The 20,418-nt window shown below is 38.0% G+C and overlaps 1 protein-coding gene across 3 annotated transcripts in view; it reads right to left on the bottom strand.

The window, feature by feature from the left end:
• DMD (dystrophin) overlaps positions 1-20,418 on the bottom strand; it is a 734,955-nt gene that overhangs the window by 366,288 nt on the left and 348,249 nt on the right. For all 3 annotated transcript variants that reach the window (XM_008577619.1, XM_008577628.1, XM_008577636.1), the window contains one exon: positions 2,573-2,745. In XM_008577619.1, coding sequence (XP_008575841.1) covers positions 2,573-2,745 — 173 coding nt within the window. The remainder of the gene's footprint in view (positions 1-2,572; positions 2,746-20,418) is intronic.

The raw sequence follows: 20,418 nt of genomic DNA, 5'->3' as shown, positions 1-20,418 counted from the left end.
CAACCCTCAGTGTCGCCCCCGTACCGGACTGGGGACCAGCAACGGGATTGCAACCCTCGGTGTTGCTCCCGCGCCTCGCTCAGCCAGTGAGCGGGAACCGGTCTGCATGTGGGATCCGAACCCTCAGGCGGGAGCGCCGCCGCACTTCCCAAGCGGCGCACTTATCCAGTGCGCCACCGGGCCGGCCCAACCAACTGTAAATTTTTGAGTATAATACACGTGTTATAACTTGGGCAAACACAAGGACTGTTTTTCCAGGGTATCTTTGGAACTATTTTTTAATTGTGGTGACTTTTCACTATAAATAACCCCGAGTGAGAAAGTGACGACATTCACAATGCAGGCTTATCAGTGCCACTAACGGTTCCGTAACTATCTCTTCCAGTATTCATCTACCTTATTTTATAATCATTCCAAATTACTACCTCTACTGTGCTTCTCTCAAATGAACCCTGCCATTCACAATGGATTGACTGATACCCTTATTTCAACCAAGTGTCAGAAAATAAACTACATTGCTTTGACATGAAGAATTACTTCTTTGCTTTTTATAAGCTAGTGCTTACAAAACATCCTGAATTATTAGAGAGACCTATTTAAAAGCCAAAACCATTGATCTGAATATACAAATTCTAGAATTTGCAGCATCTTAGATAAGCTCAGGTAACTGTTTTCTACTTGATTAACGACAGCAAGAATTAAACTGCAGTAGCTGGCATATGGGAAATTGCTGAGAATGAAAAGCTCATATTTTGGCTGACATGCTGTTTGCTGCTTTCAATTCTCCTTTTATTTCATCAAGTTCACATGAAGGAGAGAAAAGGCACTGAGTGATGTTCAGAACAGTTATAGCGCCTTTCTTTTTCTTTCCCGCAAAAAAGAATAACTTTCTTTTCCTTACCTACCAATATCTTTTCCATCTCACATATTTCATTCCTTTTTAATGACAGACGTTCTAAAAGTGGCCTCTGCCATTATGCACACTGACTTCTCTTAAGAGTTTCAGTTGTAGAAAGCTAATGAAGCCTCCCGATCTTTGAAAATACCACTGTTGCCTCCAACTCATCACCAACACATTGATATGAAATTCATGAACAAAATAGGGAGATAGGAAAGAATGTCTGGGAAGCTGGGGTGCAAAAACCTTATAAATAAAAATAAATCCTTTTCTGTTCTTAGAAATCTGCTTCTCTATTTCACCCTTTCAATAATTATGTATTTAGTTATAAGTTTTCTTCTTTATGCTCTATGGTATAATATGATGGTTAAAAGCTCAGGCTTTGGAATCAGATTTCCTGTGTTTAAATCTTGGATCTGCCACTTGCTAAGTAATCTCAGAAAAGTTATTTAGCCTCTCTGTGCCTCACTTTCTTCAAACATAAAGAGAGAACACTAATAGAATCTACCTCTTAGGATTGCTGATAGCAGTAAATGGGTCAATAAATATAAACTGCTTGCAGCGTTGCATGATATATAGATCCACCATGTAAGTGTTAGTTGCTAACATCATTCTTATTTTATATTAGATGTAGATTTTTACAATAGTGCTTTTAAATTAATACAATCTCAGTTCTTTTTTTCTCCTTCTAGAAGTAAATATGCTATGTGTTGAAATTTTGGACAATTTAGAAGAACAATAAAGAAAAAAATCTCCCCTCTGCAATCTTACTACCTAGAGGTAGTAACTACTCCCAGTATTTAGTGCGTTCCCTCGTAACTATTATGCAGTCCATTTGTTCTCTTCTACCTCCATCTGCTATCACCACTCCTCTAGGCACAGAAGAAAGCACAAAATATTTTTAAAAACAGAAGCAAATTAGGAAAGACAACTGATTAAACATCAGGAAGAATGACCCACTCCCTGAACTTTCTAGATCATTTAGGTAACAATAGGCATTTCACTTACTCTCTCTGCTTTTGTCCCTCCACTGAACTATTGCAAAGATGGGTGTAATACGCGCTTCCCTCTGTCCTCCTTACAACAATGCTAAGATGCATCCATTAACTTCTCAAAAGAAAGTTGATAAATAGAAAGGGGCAAAGTACAAAGTACAGAGGATGTGTTTTAACAAAATTTAAGGGAAAGCAAAACACAGGAAGTTGCTATAATCTCTAGCTGCAGGAGCTATGGAGAGGTCCCCTCTAAACTGTTAATTATAATGCATTATGATTTTTAAAGAATGTCCTCTGATATGCATTTAGAGTAATGCCAAAGAAAGAATTCTGTAATAAACATCCATTAATTTGATCACTTTTTGTATAACCCTGTGATAAACCGAGAGAGAACTCTATGAAATTAGGATAGCTGTGCTCTTCATTTAAATTCACTCTAACGTCTTAATATGCATCTCTCCTGTCGTTATAAAACATCACCATTTTAATCTAATCTGAACCCTCAAGTATCATCTCCATACCAAGCAAATGAATGATTCATTTATTTAAAATAAAATGAATCATTCTGAAATTGGGTGATTTACATAAACACATATTACCTACTTGTGCTAGGAAAACGAGGGAAAATTTTGCCATTTTAATTCATTTCTGGTTTTCTTTGCTACCAATCTTTTCCTACCTAATGTTGAGAGATTTTTTCCGAAGCTCGCTCCATTTGAAGTTCATGTTATCCAAACGTCTTTGTAACAGGACTGCATCATCAGAACCTTCCAGAGATCTCAGGATTTTTTGGCCATTTTCATCCAGGTTGTGATAGATATCGGTGTGAGCTTCAATTTCTCCTTGGAGGTCCTACAGGATGCCAGGAAGAATACATGTAGAATTACCAAACAAAAGAAACCAGCCATGAATGTGAATTTGGAGAACTGCAAAAAATAAATTATTAGTTCAAAAGACATTTCGATTAGGCCAGCTAACAAGAAGATACACTCCAAATCACTTTTCTTGATGTATTGTCTCTTCATGTTATTATGTAGATTGAAAATGGGCATCTTCTTAGGTATAATAAATTTATTCCCTGTTATTGTAAGTTGGAAAGTAATATATTTATAACTTTACAAATTTTATGTTATATATTCTAGTTCATGTACAAAATGAATTGTTTTATGGAAGTAGTATGAAATAAAATTCCATGATAAAGTGTACCCCAGTGCCAATTATTTCATTACAATATGGGTCAAGTCATATTTTCCACGTACATAGTAATCTGTAGAGTTGACTCTGACCATAAAAGCCTGGAAAGACTAATAAACAAGGTTGTATTTGGTCCACAGCACCAGCACATTAATGGAATTCTATCATAAGAGAAAATCATTTTGACAACATACATTAATTTCACGTTGGTATTACAGCATCATACATACATTACAGCATCATACATTTATTAGTAAGATTTCCCATTTAAAGTACTGTCATACTTTTAGACTTGACAGGTGGAAAGTTCATAGGACCTTGGTAAGAGTTATGATAAGAGGTTATGCATTCAACCTCATTGTACATACACAGATCAAGAAAATTATCATAGTAGAAGAATCTGACCTTTATATGGTATGTCTTCCTGTGTAACATTTTCAGCTTGAACCGGGGACTACAGCACTGATCCTGTTGCATAGCAATCCTGAGAAAACCCAGAAACTGAAAGAGCCCTGCTTTAAAATGCCAACTTTGCTTACATTCTGTTGACAGAATGAATTTGGGAGCATAGGCCTCACCAGTCAATAATAATAAACGGCCACTTTGTGCTCCTCACTAAACAGTAGCCAGGCGTGTGGATGTGGGCGGGACCTCAAAGAGAGGAGGCCTGGAATATGCAACTGGCAGTTTATATTAAACAGCCAACTTTTCTTATCATTTTGCCATTACAAGCCAGAGACATTATAAATTCATTTTATATATGTGTTTCCCTCCTTGTTCCCAGCAGAACAGTCAAAGCCAAAGGAACATTCCTTCGAGAGCTGCTGGGTACCAGCATTCCTTTCTGCCTACACAATGAATGGAGGCTTTGTACATTATCTGACTTGCTCTTAGAGATTTGTGTGCTTCTGTACAACAAGTTTAAAAATTCATTCTGAAGCCCCGAATAATTGGATTGATCTGTATAACTAGAAAAGTTTTTTCTTTCTCTCTCTGTCTTTCTAAAATTGAATTAAATTATTCTGCTAAAGTAAGGGGGAAAGTGGTAGCAATAACATGTTAGAAATTAGGAAAAACTGGCTTGTGTTGAAAACAGTGTCTTTTAAGGTGCAGAATTTTGCATGCTGCAGAAGTAAGGTAGATAAACAATGAATGTCTCCTGTCACTATTTCTGGCAGCCTAACAATCCCTGATGGACCCCCATTTTCTTTGACTGGAAGACAGGAGGAGGGGCGGGGATATGGATAGAGCCGCACCAGAAGTCGAAAGAAGGAAAATACTAAAACAGCTTGAGGAGCATCTATCTCTATCCCATCAAAAACAGGCTTGTTCTGGAAGGATATAACCTGTTTCTGAAACTAGCATACACAGTAGAAAACTAGTACTGGGCTTCTTGCAGAATGGAGTTTTGTCAAATATATATCCATCTTATGTTTTTGTTTTTGTTTTTTAAATTTACACAGAATAACATACCCTACCTAATTTGCCACCTCGTCAGCAAAAGAGAAAAGTGAGGTAATTTATCTAAATAATTCAGGACAAAAAACCAACCAGATCCAAGTTCCAAATAATTTCCTCACTTGTCTTTTTTACTTTACTTTTCTTGTTTTATTATTTATTTATTTATTTATTTATTTTGTGACCAGTAAGGGGATTGCAACCCTCGGCACGGTGTCGTCCATACCACGCTCAGCCAGTGAGTGCACCTGCCATCCCTATACAGGATCTGAACCCGCGGCTTCGGTGCTACCAGCGCTGTACTCTCCCGAGTGAGCCACGGGGCCGGCCCTCTTGTTTTATTCTATTTGTACATTACCTAAAACTTCCCCTCGGGATATGCACTTAAGGGATTAAAACCAAACTTTTAGTTGGTCAAGAAAATAAAATATTTTGACTAATAGGGTCAGTTTTCTACATTAACACGCATATAAATGACAGTACTTTTTTTATATCTTGCATTGATAGCAGACACCTGGGCTCAATCATTAGCTCCTTAAGATTATATATATCATGAAGCCATGAACACTTTCTTTGTTGAATAAAAGAGGTCTTCCCAGGCAAGTGTAAATAGGACGTTGATTCATGAATTGGCTAGTTTGCATCTTTGCCATGTACATTACACTGCATATAAACATCTCTGTTGTATCATCTATAAAGAAATGAATGTAAAATTGATAAGCAAATATTTATCAAGTACTGATTATTTGTCTAGTCTTAGCAGCACAGGAAATGTAAGAGAAATACAGTAAGTGCTTAAAATGAACCATCTTAGTTATTCCTCCCCACCGGCTCTGTAAAGTACATCACATTTTCTGTTTTCCAGATGAGAGCAACAAGGATTAGAGTTGTTAACAGACTTGCCTAAAGTTACATATCTAGTAAGTATTAGAACTGGGAAACGGATCCATTTCTCTCGACTCCGGAAGATCTTGGGCTATCTCCACCAAACCATTTGCTATAAGCATTCGATATAATATATGATAGTTATTAAAGTTGAACAAAGATACTACTTACTAAGGGGAAAAAAATGTCTGGCAAGGGAAAAGCACACTGAAAGGCAATATTACTGATTTTGATCAAATATTTACCCACAAGGATTGATTTGTTCTGAACGAGAAATGGAATTCTGACTATGCTTTTCACTTCTCATTTTGCAATTGGGCATATGAGACCACCTGTGAGCAAAATCTGTGTGCACTGAATAGGTCCCCTTACTACAAAATATCCCTGCTGCCAGAACAGAAATTCTCCTACCAGCAACTCATCCCTTAGTCTACAATAACCATGTGAACAATGGGCCACATGAAGTAACGACTTGGCATATCAGCATAAACATAGTTTGAACATGTTCCTTTGGGACTGCAGGCTGGGGAATCTGTCAAGCTACAGGACTCAGGTGCGTTGCCCTAAAAGGGAGGTGAGTACAATGAGGAACACGAGGCTTTCTTTCAAAGGTTGGCATACTGTAGTGGAGATTTTTCTGTACAATTAGCAAGAGTCCTAGGTGGGGAATAGACGTTGATGGGGCAGGTAGGAGGAAACAAACTCACATTTGCATAAAACTACCGTGATGGTATTTGTCTTAAGACTAATCTTTAGACTTAGGGACCACAGAAAAGCAGGAGGTTGTATGGAAAATCAAGTACGGTTCTCAGAGTTTAGCCAATCTGGACAAAGGGTAATTTTCACAGAAATGCTTAGATCACTTTACTTCACTTCTAACTTAACTAGAAAAGCTAAGTCAAGCCTTAGTTAGTGGTGCATTCACTGTATTCTATCTAATTTTTCTCTTCTTTAGGAAGAATGATAATTAAAGAACAGGGTTAAAAAGGCATTTGTTACATAACAACACAAACAATAGCAGCAGCAGCAACAACATATATAAGACTTACTATACCGGGCACTATCCAAAGCACTGTATATACATGAGCTCATTTTCTTCTCAAAAACCCTCTAGGGTAGGCAATATTATTATTTTCTTCATTTTCCATATAAAAGAATAAAATTACAGAGAGGTTAAATAAAAATGCCCAAGTTCACACAGCTAATAAACAATGCAGCCAGATTTTGAACTCAGGGATTGTGCTCCTAACCACTAGGCTATGTTACCTCTGAATTTTAGTTTGTTGATGTCAATTTTTCCTATTAATGATACTCCTACTTAAATTCCAGAAAATCTAGCACTGCCATTAGACAATGAAGACTAACACTGTTTTCAGCACTCAAAGATTAATCTTATAGTCTTATTAATATGGAGACTGTTAAACAGATGTGTAGCAGTGGACAGAGATGTAGCCAATACAACAAGAAAGAACACAAAATAATTGAGAAAATGAGTGCAAATGGAAAAACAATATGTGCCCCTTCCCCAAAGAAACATACTAAAGTTCTGTACAATTATGGAGAAAATTTAAGCTGTGAGTACCAAGAAAGTTCAGATATGACACAAGCAATAAGCTCACAGTGTAGAGCTTTTAGGAGTAGGGGGTATCCTGTTTCCTGGAGGGCTTTTACATATCCCACCCATCCTTCTGCCCTGCAAGTCTAGCCTCCTCCTGTTGTAAGTCCCCCGTCTCAGCATCAAGGGAAAACGCATAACGAAATGCACTTAAGTAGACATAGGTTTGAGTCTTCCCCTTATTAGCTGCATAGCTTTGAAAACTCTTTAATCTTTTTGGCTTCACTAAATATTAAATAATAATACCTACCTGCCGGATTGTTTTGAATATTACATGGAATAATTTTGTAAAATACTTTGAACAGTGTCCAGAGCACAACAGGTCTTTGATAAATAATAGCTAATGTAAGGCTTGCTATTATGAGACAATGCATGTGCAAATCTAGTGATAGAAATAGATTTCATAAAGTCATGGGACTTAAATTGAGGCTTGAGGGATGGATAGGATTGAGAAAGGTGGAGGGAAAAGGATATTCCAGGTGAGAACACTGGGTGGAAATGGCACAGAAGTGTAATGAATTTCATTTATGAGCAGGGATAATACACTGCACAACTTGTTGGAATGGACAATAAGTGTTGGAGAGATATAGGTAGAATGCAGTCCAGTTCCTTAAACTAAATAGGACAAAAGCGTTCTTTTAGGAAGCCACTAAGAATAAAAGTTTATAAAGAAAAGAACAAAGACAAGATTATTGAATATTAAATTTATACTATCTCATTCAGCAAGTAGAATGATCCGTGGTGTTCATAAGTAATAAAAACAACTGGGGAAGAATATGAAAATATACAAATTTTTTCATAGAAGAAAAATAATGAGGGAATATACCAAGAATTAATGCTGCACCCTTCTTTTTATTATCCAAACAAATGGTTATACTATTCCCAAACATCATGGATCCACATATTTTCTTTCCTATGTATACGGAATTATTTGTCTCTAAAAAAGAACTCAGTAAAATAATACAACCACTAAGGAAAACAGTATGGCAGTTTCTCAGGAAACTAAAAATAGAATTACCATATGAACCAGTAATCCCACGTTTGGGCAAAAATCCTAAGGAGTTGAAATCAGTATGCTAAAAAGATATCTACTTTTCCATGTCCATTGCAGCATTATTCACAATAGCTAAGATATGCTTCCAAAGCAACCTAGGTGTCCATCATCAGATGAATGGGTAAGGAAAATGTGGTATATATACACAATGGAATGCTATTCAGCCATAAAAGGGAGAAAACCCTGCTGTTTGCAACAACATGGATGAACCTGGAGGGATATTATGCTAAGTGAAATAAACTGGTCACAGAAAGAGGAATATTACATGTTCTCGCTTATACGTGGAATCTAAAAAGGTGAACTCATAGAAGTAGAGAGAAGAGTGGTTACCAGAGGCTGGGGCGGTGTGGGGGGCACAGCTGGGGGGCTGGGGGTGGATGGAGGTGAATGAGGAGAGGGGAGATGTTGATCAAAGGGTACAAAGTTTCTGTTAGACAGGAGGAATAAACTTTACTGATCTATTGTACAGAAAGGCGACTATAATAAATAATGCACTGTATATTTCAAAATGGATAGAAGAGTAGATTTTAAATGTTTTCATCACAAAAAATGATGTTCGTGAGGTGATAAATTTGTTAATTAGTGCAATTTAATCATACCACATTGTAAATAAATACCAAAATATCACATTGTACCCCATAAATATACACTTTCGTTGTTTATCAATTACAGAACAAAAATAAAAAAAAATATAATTTAAAAAAAGAATTCAGCAAATGAAAACTTCCCTATTTTGAATATAGCTGAGAAGCAAGAAAACAAACAAAAAGATATAGGAAGAATAAAAATAAGTGACTAACAACTCTCCCTAAAACTTTCATTATAGAAACACCATTTCTAATCTTTTCTAAAAGCAGTTAGAACATAAATAATTATAAGGCCACTCATTCCTCCTTACTGATAATTTTGAACTAATTCAAAAAAGCATGAAAGGGGAAAAAGTGATCAGATTTCCAAGAATTTAGAAGGTCAGAAACAGAAGATCCAAAATAGGAAAGAAGTTATCCTTATGGGCTGAGTTAAGAGTAGCAAGTGGTGACACCTGACAGAGAAGAGAAATGCAAAAGGAACCTTGGGCACACATAATTGACCAGGGTCACACACTGTGGAAACAGCCTTACATGTATTAGCAGCCCTTGAAGTCATCACCTAGCTTTACTAGGTGAGAAGTGAGATAATTAATGTTAATGATGATGATCCTGAATTAGCCAGAGAAAGCAGATTTATGTTCAATAAACTCTGTTTAAGAAGGAAGCAGTGTATGTAAAACTCGTCAAATGAATTTTATTCAACATAGTTGTTTTAAAAAGGCATTGCTGCTTTAAAGAAGTTAAGCAAGGCAAAAACAAAATATGAAAGTAAAACTCCCTTAGCTTGGTTATCCAAAATGACTCCTTAAACATGGGCTCTAAATAGTTGACGTTTTGGAGCACACACACACACACACACACACACACACACACACACACACACGCACACACACACACACATTTTATTATGAGAATAGAACAGCAATTGAGATTAATCTTTAAAAACATGTACAGCAATCTAAAAATAAAGAACATGGGCTTGCATTTTGTATGTCTGGTATTTGTATTTTTTTTTTTTTTATGTAACTCACTTCTATTGCATGTTACAAAGGTATCAGTCCGTTATGGATTGAAAATTAAGACTAGCAAAACAAAACGAAATGATCCTTCCTGAGACGTACCCATACAAAGGTATTGGACCCACAGTCTTGGCCTTATAAGGACCATAACCTAACCACAAGAGGTTCCTAACTAGCCAGGAAATGGAGGTGGGTACAGATTCATAAGAGGTTGTGACTTCCCCTCCCCTGCTATATATGAGGCCATTGAAATACTTTTAAAAAGAGCAGAGTTGTCATCCCAAGAGAAACAAGAGTTAATTTGAGGATGGCTGTTTGGCTTGGAGCCTGGTTGCTCTAGGTAGATAAGGAGTATGTTTTCAGGTCCACTGCATCGCAATGTATCTTAAACGAGCAGCTATGGATTTAGGAGTCCACAGGCTTTGCTTTAAAAATGGCTGTTATTAAAGTCCTCAGAGACTATTATCCTGCAGGGTTAGTTGTCTTTGCTTTCATATCTCATTCGAAACTTCTCACACTTAAGCACTAGAACAGCAGAGAGAAAGGATATGCTTTCCTGCCTCAGTACGTTCCCACATGTAAAGCTTTACTTCAAAATCTAATCTTTAAAAATGCTTGGCCTAGGGTGGATTACCCCGGAGGAAACTGAGCAAAATCCCATTTGTCAGATTGCTTCAAGCAATCCCTAACTCTGGTAACATGTGATGCTTTCTCTTCTTGTGTGACCCTTGGGTTTACTCTGTTCTTAAAATTACTTTTTTAAAATCGAAGAATTCATTTAAGATATACAAACTTGGAAGTAAGACGAGAAGTATCTTTTCGCTTCTGTGTTTTGTTTTTCCTAGTTTCTTTTAACTCCAGCATCACAGTGAAAAACTTCTCTGCATATTTATTCATCACGCATACATGTATTAAGTGCCTATTGTATGTCCAAGATTTTGTTAGGAGCTATGGGAACACAGACAATGTAGAGAAGATGTAGTCCTGGTCCTTATGTTAACTCTTTTTTTCCTTTCTTCTTCCCTCCCTTCCTTCCTCCCTTCCTTCCACTAATATTTACTGCATTAGGAGCAGGTCTACCACTGTGAGAAATGACAGACTTTTACCCTCTTGGAGTTCACAGCATAATAGAAAAGTGGGGGAGAAATACAGTAAACAGTTAAATAAATGTTCTGTAAAATAAGAAAATGTGCTGAAGGTAAAAAAAAATGGCAGACTATGGTGAGAATAATGGTATACACGTGGTGGTGATGGGATGCTCTTTGATTATGGTGGTTAAGAAAGGCCTGTGTGAGAAGGTCCAATACCAGCTGAGACTTGAAGAATGAAAAGACACCAGTTATAGAAGACCCAGAGGCACAAAATTCCTCTCAAGTAAAAGGGAAGGCGGCTTTGCATCAGCTTTGTGGTAGGGAAGATCTTGTCTAGAATTCACCAAATAATAAAGAAATGTGGCTAGAGATAAGGTAAGAGAGGCCACAAATAATGTGGGACCTTGAAGACCCATGGTAACGAGTTTGAATTTTATTACGAGTACAGTGGGAAGCAATTGAAACTTTTAAAGCAGGGTAGTGACATGAACTGATTTAGGCTTTTAAAAAAATCACTATATTGCTATGTAGAGATTCAAGAAGGCAAGAGAGGAAACGGGAAGGCCAGTTAGGGGCCAGGGAGTCTAATCTGGACAAGAGATAACGGCAACCTGGATAAGGGTGATTGCAGAAGGACAGAAGTAAACTGATGTGAGATATTGTAGGGTAAATGCTGGACATAGTTCTATTCTCCCCTCCCCGTGCATACCAGAGTTCCCCCTCCTGGCTGGGAGACTACCGCTGGCCAAGGTAGTTACCCAAGAAAAGGCATGTTCCCTTTAAGACAAACAGGAGGCTGGAGAGAGCAGGGATCCTAAGTAAATGAACAAACACTCTGGTGCCAGGAGGGTAGTGAGTAGATTAACTCGTCTGCTCAGCCAGATCTCCTGCGTGCTCTGAGTTATGTGTGCTGGGTGAGGGTCTGCACATAAGCCTGAAAATGATTTACAGCCCTACTCTGAGCTGTTCAACTATATATAACTCCTGTATGTACTCCATGGCTGTGCAGATTTTTGACCAAGAGCTGCCTTGGTACCTCTTGTAAGTCTGATAAAGCAATGTCTCTACCTGCTGGACTTCTGGGTGATTTCTTTGAAATAGGTAAACACTATGTGAGTGCCCTCTCAGATTTGGGCCTCTGGTGTATATTCAGGTTCTAATTTCCCCACTTACTAGCTTTATGAGCTTGGGCAAATTATAAAATATTTCAAAGCCTATTTTTATCATCCATAAATAGGGCCAATAATATCTACCTTATAGGGTTTTTGGCAAAGATTAGATGAGGTGTGGATATAGCATCCAAGTACCTAACCCAGTTCCTGACCTAAGGTGAGCCTTCATTAAAGTTGCATCACTCTGGTCCCCCTATCACCTTCCACCGTGACTCCAAACCTGCTAGCAGGGAAGACAGGTGGCCGTTCTAGGGAAAATTAATAGTGAATGCATAGACATGGGAGTCAGAGCCATAGGCAGGAGCTAAGAGTTAGTGCTGAGGAGGGTCAATAGAGGAGGTTAAAAGGGTGTAGAGTAGCCATTGAGAACTTTGAATGCAGCCTGGAGATTATATCTGATCCTATAAGAATAAAATTCCACTGTAGTTTCCTGTGTAAAGGTATGACATAATGAATAAAGTTTTGGGGAATGATTACTAGGAGGGCAGTTTTCAGGGTAAGTGGTAGTAGGGTGAGAATGGAGGCAGGAAGTCTAGTTAACAGGCAGTCCCAGCTATTCAGGAACCAACAAAGCGTTGGCTCCAGAAACAGGAAGGAAATGAGGAGAAATGCTACAACCATTGCATGCTCAGAAATTATAGAAATAGCTGCACATGTGACACAATTTCATCCTTCTCTTGCCCTACCTTTGGAAGATAGAATTCGGGAAAGTGATAACTATTCACAAAAGTACTTTGTTTTATTTATTTTTATTTTTAATTTAAATTAAATTTATTTTTTGCCATATTAATTTGTTTTTATTATAAGTACTGTTTTTAAAAATTGAAACCTAATTGGTTATACATATTTGTGGTATACAGAGTTGCATATCAATACCTGTGTACAATTTGTGTCAGCAAGTCAGACTAATTAGCATATTTATCATTACAAAACATCATCATTTCTTTGTGATGAGGACATTCGATCTCTTCTCTTCTAGTTACTTGATAACACAGTAAATTAATGATAAATATAGATGTCTAGCTCGACTGTACATCAATAGGGATTACTTTTTCCTAACTATCTGTTTTGTGTCCATTAACTCTTTTCTTGCTATCCCCACTCCCCTCTCCCGCCTTCAGTAAACACAGTCCTGTTCTCTCCTTCTGAAAGTTCAATGTATTATTATGAGTGTTCTTTCTTTCTCCTTGTTTCTTTCTCTTTTTCTTTCTCTCTCTCTCTCTTTCCACGAAAGCATTTTAAAGATAGAAATTTTATTTGAAGTTTTATTTTTTCAGGAATAGTACAAACATTATGTATGCTATGTGACAAACACACACACACACACACACATACACACACCATGGTGCCAAATAAATGACAGTAAAAGAACATTGACACTGATGCTGCATATAGGCACAGGTGACTCCTTCCTAAAATATATCCCATTAGGCATTCCTAAAGTGCATGGGTGTGAGTTCTAAAGGACACAATCTCATGAGAAAGGGTGGATAAATCAACACTGCTTCAGATGTTTTTAAAAAGTTAGATGCCATGGACCTAGTGGGGAATTAATGTTGATATCTATTTAGGCTCGGCACATAAAGTTTAAAAAAAGAATGACATGTCTTCATAATGTTGGTGTTGGAAGATAAAACAAGCCCTAAGACAACTTGAGTTTTCTTTTTTAATACTATATCTAAAATCCATCTAAAAGACTTACACTGTGCTGCCATATTATTTCAGATATCACTATGCTGCTTTGGTGCTCACAATTAGGTGAGAATTTCCTGCATGAGACACCTTTCAGAAGATCATTGGTAATGGTAATCTTGAAAGACTTTCACATGCAAACTCTGGATGGTACATTTAAATCACAGAGACAATCACATATGAAAAGTCTACAGTGCTGAAGGTACTTCTGGTTTTGCATTATGTTTCAGGAATCAGGCTGTTTGAAGAAAACTATCCTTGTCTGAGAAAGACCAAATGGGTCTTTCTGACATTGAAATATATTTATTTTAGCAGAGCCACGATGAGGGTGGGGGTAGGGTAGGGGAAACTAATACTCATAGCCCTTATGAATCCCTTACAGCAACTCTGTGAAGGAGGCCTTCTTATCTCCCGGTTGAGGGAACCACGATTTAGAGAGATGAAGTAACTTGTTCAAATCCCACAGCTATTACGTGGCAGAAGCAGGATCAGAGCACAGATCTGACTGAATTTATGTTCTTTTTACACCCCCCGTCCATTCCTTCTCCACCTATCCAATACAAAGCAAGTGATTTCTGACTTGGGCTACACATAACACAGCAACATCATTAACTCATTAAGGCACCTGTGAACTATTTGGTTTGAGAAATTACTGTGATGTTCTGAGAGGAATGTCCAACAATTAAATTATTTTCCAGTTAGATATGAATTTTTTTATTCCTCCTCAGTCATCTCAGAACTAATATATTTGATAATTTTGAGAGGCTCTAAATGAACAGAATGCATTTCTATTCTTAAAATAGGCAACTATCTTCCCATGGACCAACACATATCTGGTTATATTTATCTGTGCAGGTTGTCTATATTGTATGCAGAGTTAAAAGTTAGAAAAGCTCTTATTTCTGGAATCTTCTCTGTCACCAAGCTATTTTTCCCCTCTAGAGTATCACTGTAGTTCAAGACTGTATATTAGAAATAAGCAATTAGTTGATGTCAAGTCTCATCTTATCCCAACAGCAATATGTAAGAAGAAGGCAGGAACATATGGCAAAGTGCCATAATTATTTTTGATAATACACTAGAAATCATAACAGCCATGTAGCTAATTTCCTCTGGCTTGTTTTAATTATGAAGGTTGTAAATACCAAACAGCAACTTTATTCCATCCTCCATCCCCCAGAAAGAAAATTTATAATACCCTGCACAACCACAAAACAATCCTATATTGAAGCGGGACAATTTCAGAAATAACTATATTCATTTGTAGGTACTTTTTAAACTTAAATCTTAGAGATATTATCATCTCTAGGTGTTTATGAGTTTTGAATGTTAAGTCTCTGGCACGTGATTTTAACTAAAGTCCTGCTGACATAATTGGATCTGATGCGATGGTGTTCTTTGGTGAGTTAATTTCCGTCTACTACCAAACAGAGCAAATTCCTTTTTCTGGAGAGTGTAATAGTTTTATCATCTATAGGTGTTTATGAGTTTTGAATGTTAAGTTTCTGGCACGTGATTTTAACTAAAGTCCTGCTGACATAATTGGATCTGATGCGATGGTGTTCTTTGGTGAGTTAATTTCTGTCTACTACCAAACAGAGCAAATTCCTTTTTCTGGAGAGTGTAATAGTTTTTTGTGCCTAGGGAGTTATTTCACTCTATTTCACTTTTCTTGTCTCATAGAAAGGGTGGATGGTGACAGGGAGAAAATGAAGTTACAAGTACTTTTTTTCCAATGGATGAGGAATAAGAGGAAGAAGGTGTAATGCATGTGGGCATTAATGTCAAGGTAGGTAACACTGGCATATCAGCCAAGGAGACATGTCATAAATGAGAAAATGGTAAGAAAAGGCAAAATGTTAAGAAAAATTTCTTCATTCTTAGAACCCACTGTGCTGAGGCCAGAAATCCATTCATTAGCTTTCCATCGTATACCTACCAATCCTTCCCAAAACATTCAGTTAAGTTTAGAACATCCTAGAGACCCTTGGACCATCTTGTTGAAGCAGAACCAGGGCATTCTTGGCCTTTGGCCATGGGATGGTCCTTTCATCTGAGAACATGCATATCTGGAAAACTATCCCCAGGAGAGCAAGGTTTGGGAAGGCTTATGCCTTTCCATGTACACAAGTTAAATTATGTAAGTTTTAATAAGGAACTAGAACAGAAAGGTGGATGTTTTTACGGATTATTTTACACCATAAGAATTCTTACGTGGGAACTACATTGTAACATCTGTTAAAGAACAATGGAAATCTGCCGCATAGTGCCCTGAGTGAGAAAGGAGAAATTGTAGTTGCGTATCATCATTGTCATTGACCTTGAATGTAAATGAGGAAGCCTGGTGGTGACCGAGAAAAAGAAGTGGTAACTAGGTCATGCCCAAAGTGTTTTACCATGGACAAATGTTTTTGATCTGCTTTTCTCAGATGGGGGTAGAAGAACTGTTGAGATGTCATGAATCTCTGCTCAAGTTTGTGATATGGTTTTAAATCTATCAAAACAACAAAATAAACAAAAAAACCCTCACCAACAGGAGACTGAGAAACCAATACGTATAATCCCTAATTGTTAATGTTATCATGAATAGAAAATAGATTTGATGAAACACCTTTTTGTCTGGTTCTGTCAGAATTTTCTGTTTCTTTCACTTACCGATTTCCTAATTTTTCCCTTTCATGGACTGGCAGAAGGATGGGGTCTCCCTAATCTATGACTAAACATACTCTTAAAACCACAAGATGTAAGTTCTTACTTCAAGGGGTCCATAGTCTCCTGAAAAAGTATTAAGCAGATAAATAAATAAAACATGTGATAATGTTAAAGTAGAACATAGCCCTATGGGAACACAGAGAAATTAAGCTTGTCCCCAATACTTGCAAGTGTCAAGGAGGACCTTGAGGGATGAGTGGGAGCTGACCAAGTGAGAAGCAGGAGAATTAAATTTGGAGCAGAGAGAAGAGCGTGAGAAAAGTTGGAGATGAGATGAGGTGAGATCAGATAAGAATACACATCAGAGCTGAGTACCTCTATGTGGCTGGAGGGGAAGGCCCATGGGAGGCAGAAGGGAAATGGTCAAACAAATATACGAAGTTATTACGCCTTCCTCCCTTCCTTCCACTAATATTTACTGCATTAGGAGCAGGTCTACCACTGTGAGAAATGACAGACTTTTACCCTCTTGGAGTTCACAGCATAATAGAAAAGTGGGGGAGAAATACAGTAAACAGTTAAATAAATGTTCTGTAAAATAAGAAAATGTGCTGAAGGTAAAAAAAAATGGCACACACACACACACACACACACACACACACACACACACACACACACACACACACAAAACAGCTGGACAGGACAGGAAGAAGGGGCTGGATTGTGAAGAGGTTTATACACCAAGCTAAGGGTTTGGGTTTTAGACTATGAAGATGTTTAATCTGTTTAAGATATATCTTTAGATAACATCATCTTTTTGGCAGTGAAAAAATGTGTATTAGAGGCAAGAACACTAGAGCCAGGAGGAACAGTTAAAAGGATGTCACAATAAATAAGAATGAGTAAGAAAAGATGGCAATCTAAGCTAAGGTAACAGACATGGGATGGAAAATAAGGCAATATTTTCAAGAAATCACAAATACAACTTGGAGACTGACTGAATGCAAGGATAATATGTAGGGAGACAAGATGCGTTTTGGGCTTATAGGAAAAGATGGAAGGTGATACCATTTGTATTAGTCCATTTAGGTTGCTTATAATAGAATACCTAAATCTTGGTAATTTATAAAGAAATGAAATTTTTTCTTATAATTTTAGAGGTTAAGAAGTCCAAAGTCCAGGGAACACATCTGGTGAAGACCTTTTCCTGGTGGTGACTGTACAGTGAGGCAGGGTATCACATATTGAGAATGGGCTGAACAAGAGAGAGCTAACCTCCTCTCTTGATCTCTTTTTAAAGCCATCAGAACAACGCCCATGACCACCCATTAAACTACCAATAGATTAATCCATTCAGGAGGGCACAGTCCTCACAATCTAGCTAACTCGTAAAGGCCCCACCTTTCAATTACCATAATAGGATTTCCCACTCTCTTGACTCTGTCATGATGGAGATTATTTCCAATACATGAACTTTTGGAGGACACATTTAACCCATAGCACCACTGACTCATGATTCAAGTGTTGTCCCTCCAAGGAGATATGAGTGGTTTAAAATAGAATTTTGAAAACTTTAGCGATAGGATGTGGAAGGGAGAGTGTTGTTTTCTTTTTTCGGGGGGGGTGGAGGGGGGCATGTCCTACACCAAGAGCATGGTGGCTGGAGTAGGGGTGGTAAAGAGGCGCTCAGCATGAAGTCAGGCAGACTATGCTCTCTTCCTTGCTCTCCAAGGTGTCTGCTTTCTCTGTGTCATCTGCATGTGCCTGTGAACATGAGCATGCATCATATATTGGCAGTTTGCCTAGCACAGTGGTTCTCAAACTTGAGTGAACTTGAGAATCACTTGGGGGGCTTATTAAAGCACAGGCTAGTAGGGACCAAGCACCGAGGGCATGAATCTGGAGGTCTGGGGTAGAGCTCAAGAATGTGCATTTCTTACAAGTTCCCAGGTGATGTTGATACTGCTAGTCCGGAGACCCTACTTGGAGAATAAAAGACTGGTCTAGCATAATGGATCTTAATCTTATAGAGGACATGAATGCCTTTGTGAAAATGATGGAAATTCTCCTCAGAAACCTGCACAAATATTCATAAACACAAAAGATGACCTATTATTTCACTGGCTTCTGCTACTGCCACCTCCACCTCCAAGAAATACAATGAATTAATGAAGACAACATGTCCTTTAATTACCATTTTAATGGAAAACTCTCAGGAAGAAGAATGCATTGGAAAATGTCACCAAGGTGTAATTATGCTTACTTACACATCTTAGAATTACTCACAGTGATCCTAGGCACAAAATAACCAGATTTGAGGATGGGGGCATATCAAAGGACAGTTCTTAGATGCTAGGAGGAAATTTCTGTCACTTTAACCATATTCAGGTAACCTGGCCCTTTCCCATTTTGACTTGCCATCTGCTTGGGATATAACAAATAAAAGAGGGTGGGTGGGTAACCATGGAGGAAAAGGGCACATTCAGTCAGGGGCCTAACTGTGGAAGACACAGCAGTTTGCCCTTCAGGAAATGTGTAGCTAGGGTTTAGGCTCTCTGTCTGGCAATTCGAGATCAAAGAAAGAGATAATTAAAAATGTGCTTGAAAGAACACCTCAAATCAGTTGTGCTACATAAAGATATGAGACAATCCCTGTCATAGAGAAAAGAACATTTTGACTTTACCCTAAGAATCTTCCTTAGGTGCCTTCTATAACCCAGCAGTATAGATATTTTTAAATGACCCTGAAAAGAAAGCAGAGGTGTTCTTTATTTCATGAAAAGAAAGCAATCTTTCATTTAAAAAACCTTAGGCCTGCTCTGCATGCATGCATGGAGTCAGGAACACGAGGCCAATATTGTATTATTCATTTTGGCAACTATAAATTCAAATGATGGCTCTGAGGTTCGGGAGAAAGAGGCCCGCTGAGCTAGAGAGCAGAACACTTCTTTCAGTTTATCAAAGAAGTGATAGTGCTACTGGCAAAAGTGCCCTCTAATAATGTAGGGAAAATACACCTCTGAGTCAATGAAGATTTTTGTTATTGCATGGGCTGTTTTACCTGAAGCCAAGAAGACTCTGTCTGATAATGTTTTAGCTGATGATTCATCTCCTCTGTCTTTAATTCTTCTCGGCAAACTTTTATTGGGTCTCATCCTGAGAGCAATTTCCATAATGATAAAATCTCTTCAAATGAAATTTAAAATGTAATTAAAGGGCAGATTTGATGGAGTAAAGGCATCGTTGTGCAGTGGCCATACATCATCATGCCATAGAGCCCTCCCTCAGCCAGCCTATGGCATGACCCCAATTTTTCTCTGGTAAGATTACATGTCCTTGTTTCATGCTAATGGCTTGATTAGGAAAAAATAAAAGAAGATAAAGCAGTCTCTCATTGGAGAGATAAGTCCATGAATACAAGTTAGAGTTTTGCACCCTTCTCCCTTCGTTCTTTCTCTTAGACTTTAGAGGCTACAAGAAACTCCTTGAGCAAGAAAGTGAACACTAACAAACCGACGGGGGAAAGCTGAAAGGATCTGCTTGCCCTGAGAAGCTAAGCTCTGTAAATCCTAGGGCCTATTCTCATGGGTTTAAGTGTGATTACTAGAAAAGTGGAAACAACAGGTTTCACCTCCTTGAATGGATAAATGCTTGCTCCTGGAAAACTGCCTGGTGCCTGAGAAAGCAAGAAAATATTCCTTGGGCAGTCAATGTTTGAAACCTCAAAAGTAACTAAGACTATACTTTACTGTAAAATCATTATAAGATTTTAAGCTTTGGAGTTTCTAAAACCCCAGAATACCTTGCCTACCCAGGTCCTCAATCATGGTATTGACCAAATAATATAAACTGATTTTTAACCTGGATGCTGATTTGAATATTGATAGATAATCATATAATATGATAGGGAAGTAATGTTTCTTAATACACAAGGCAAATCAAATCCTTCAAAAGGGGCCGGCCCGTGGCTCACTCGGGAGAGTGCGGTGCTGATAACACCAAGGCCCCGGGTTCGGATCCCGCATAGGGATGGCCGGTTCGCTCACTGGCTGAGCGTGGTGCTGACAACACCAAGTCAAGGGTTAAGATCCCCTTACCGGTCA

This window comes from Galeopterus variegatus, unplaced genomic scaffold, assembly GCF_000696425.1.
Source record: "Galeopterus variegatus unplaced genomic scaffold, G_variegatus-3.0.2 Scaffold69, whole genome shotgun sequence".
In the NCBI taxonomy this organism is placed as follows: Eukaryota; Metazoa; Chordata; class Mammalia; order Dermoptera; family Cynocephalidae; genus Galeopterus; species Galeopterus variegatus.
This window is presented reverse-complemented; position numbering and strand designations above follow the sequence as displayed.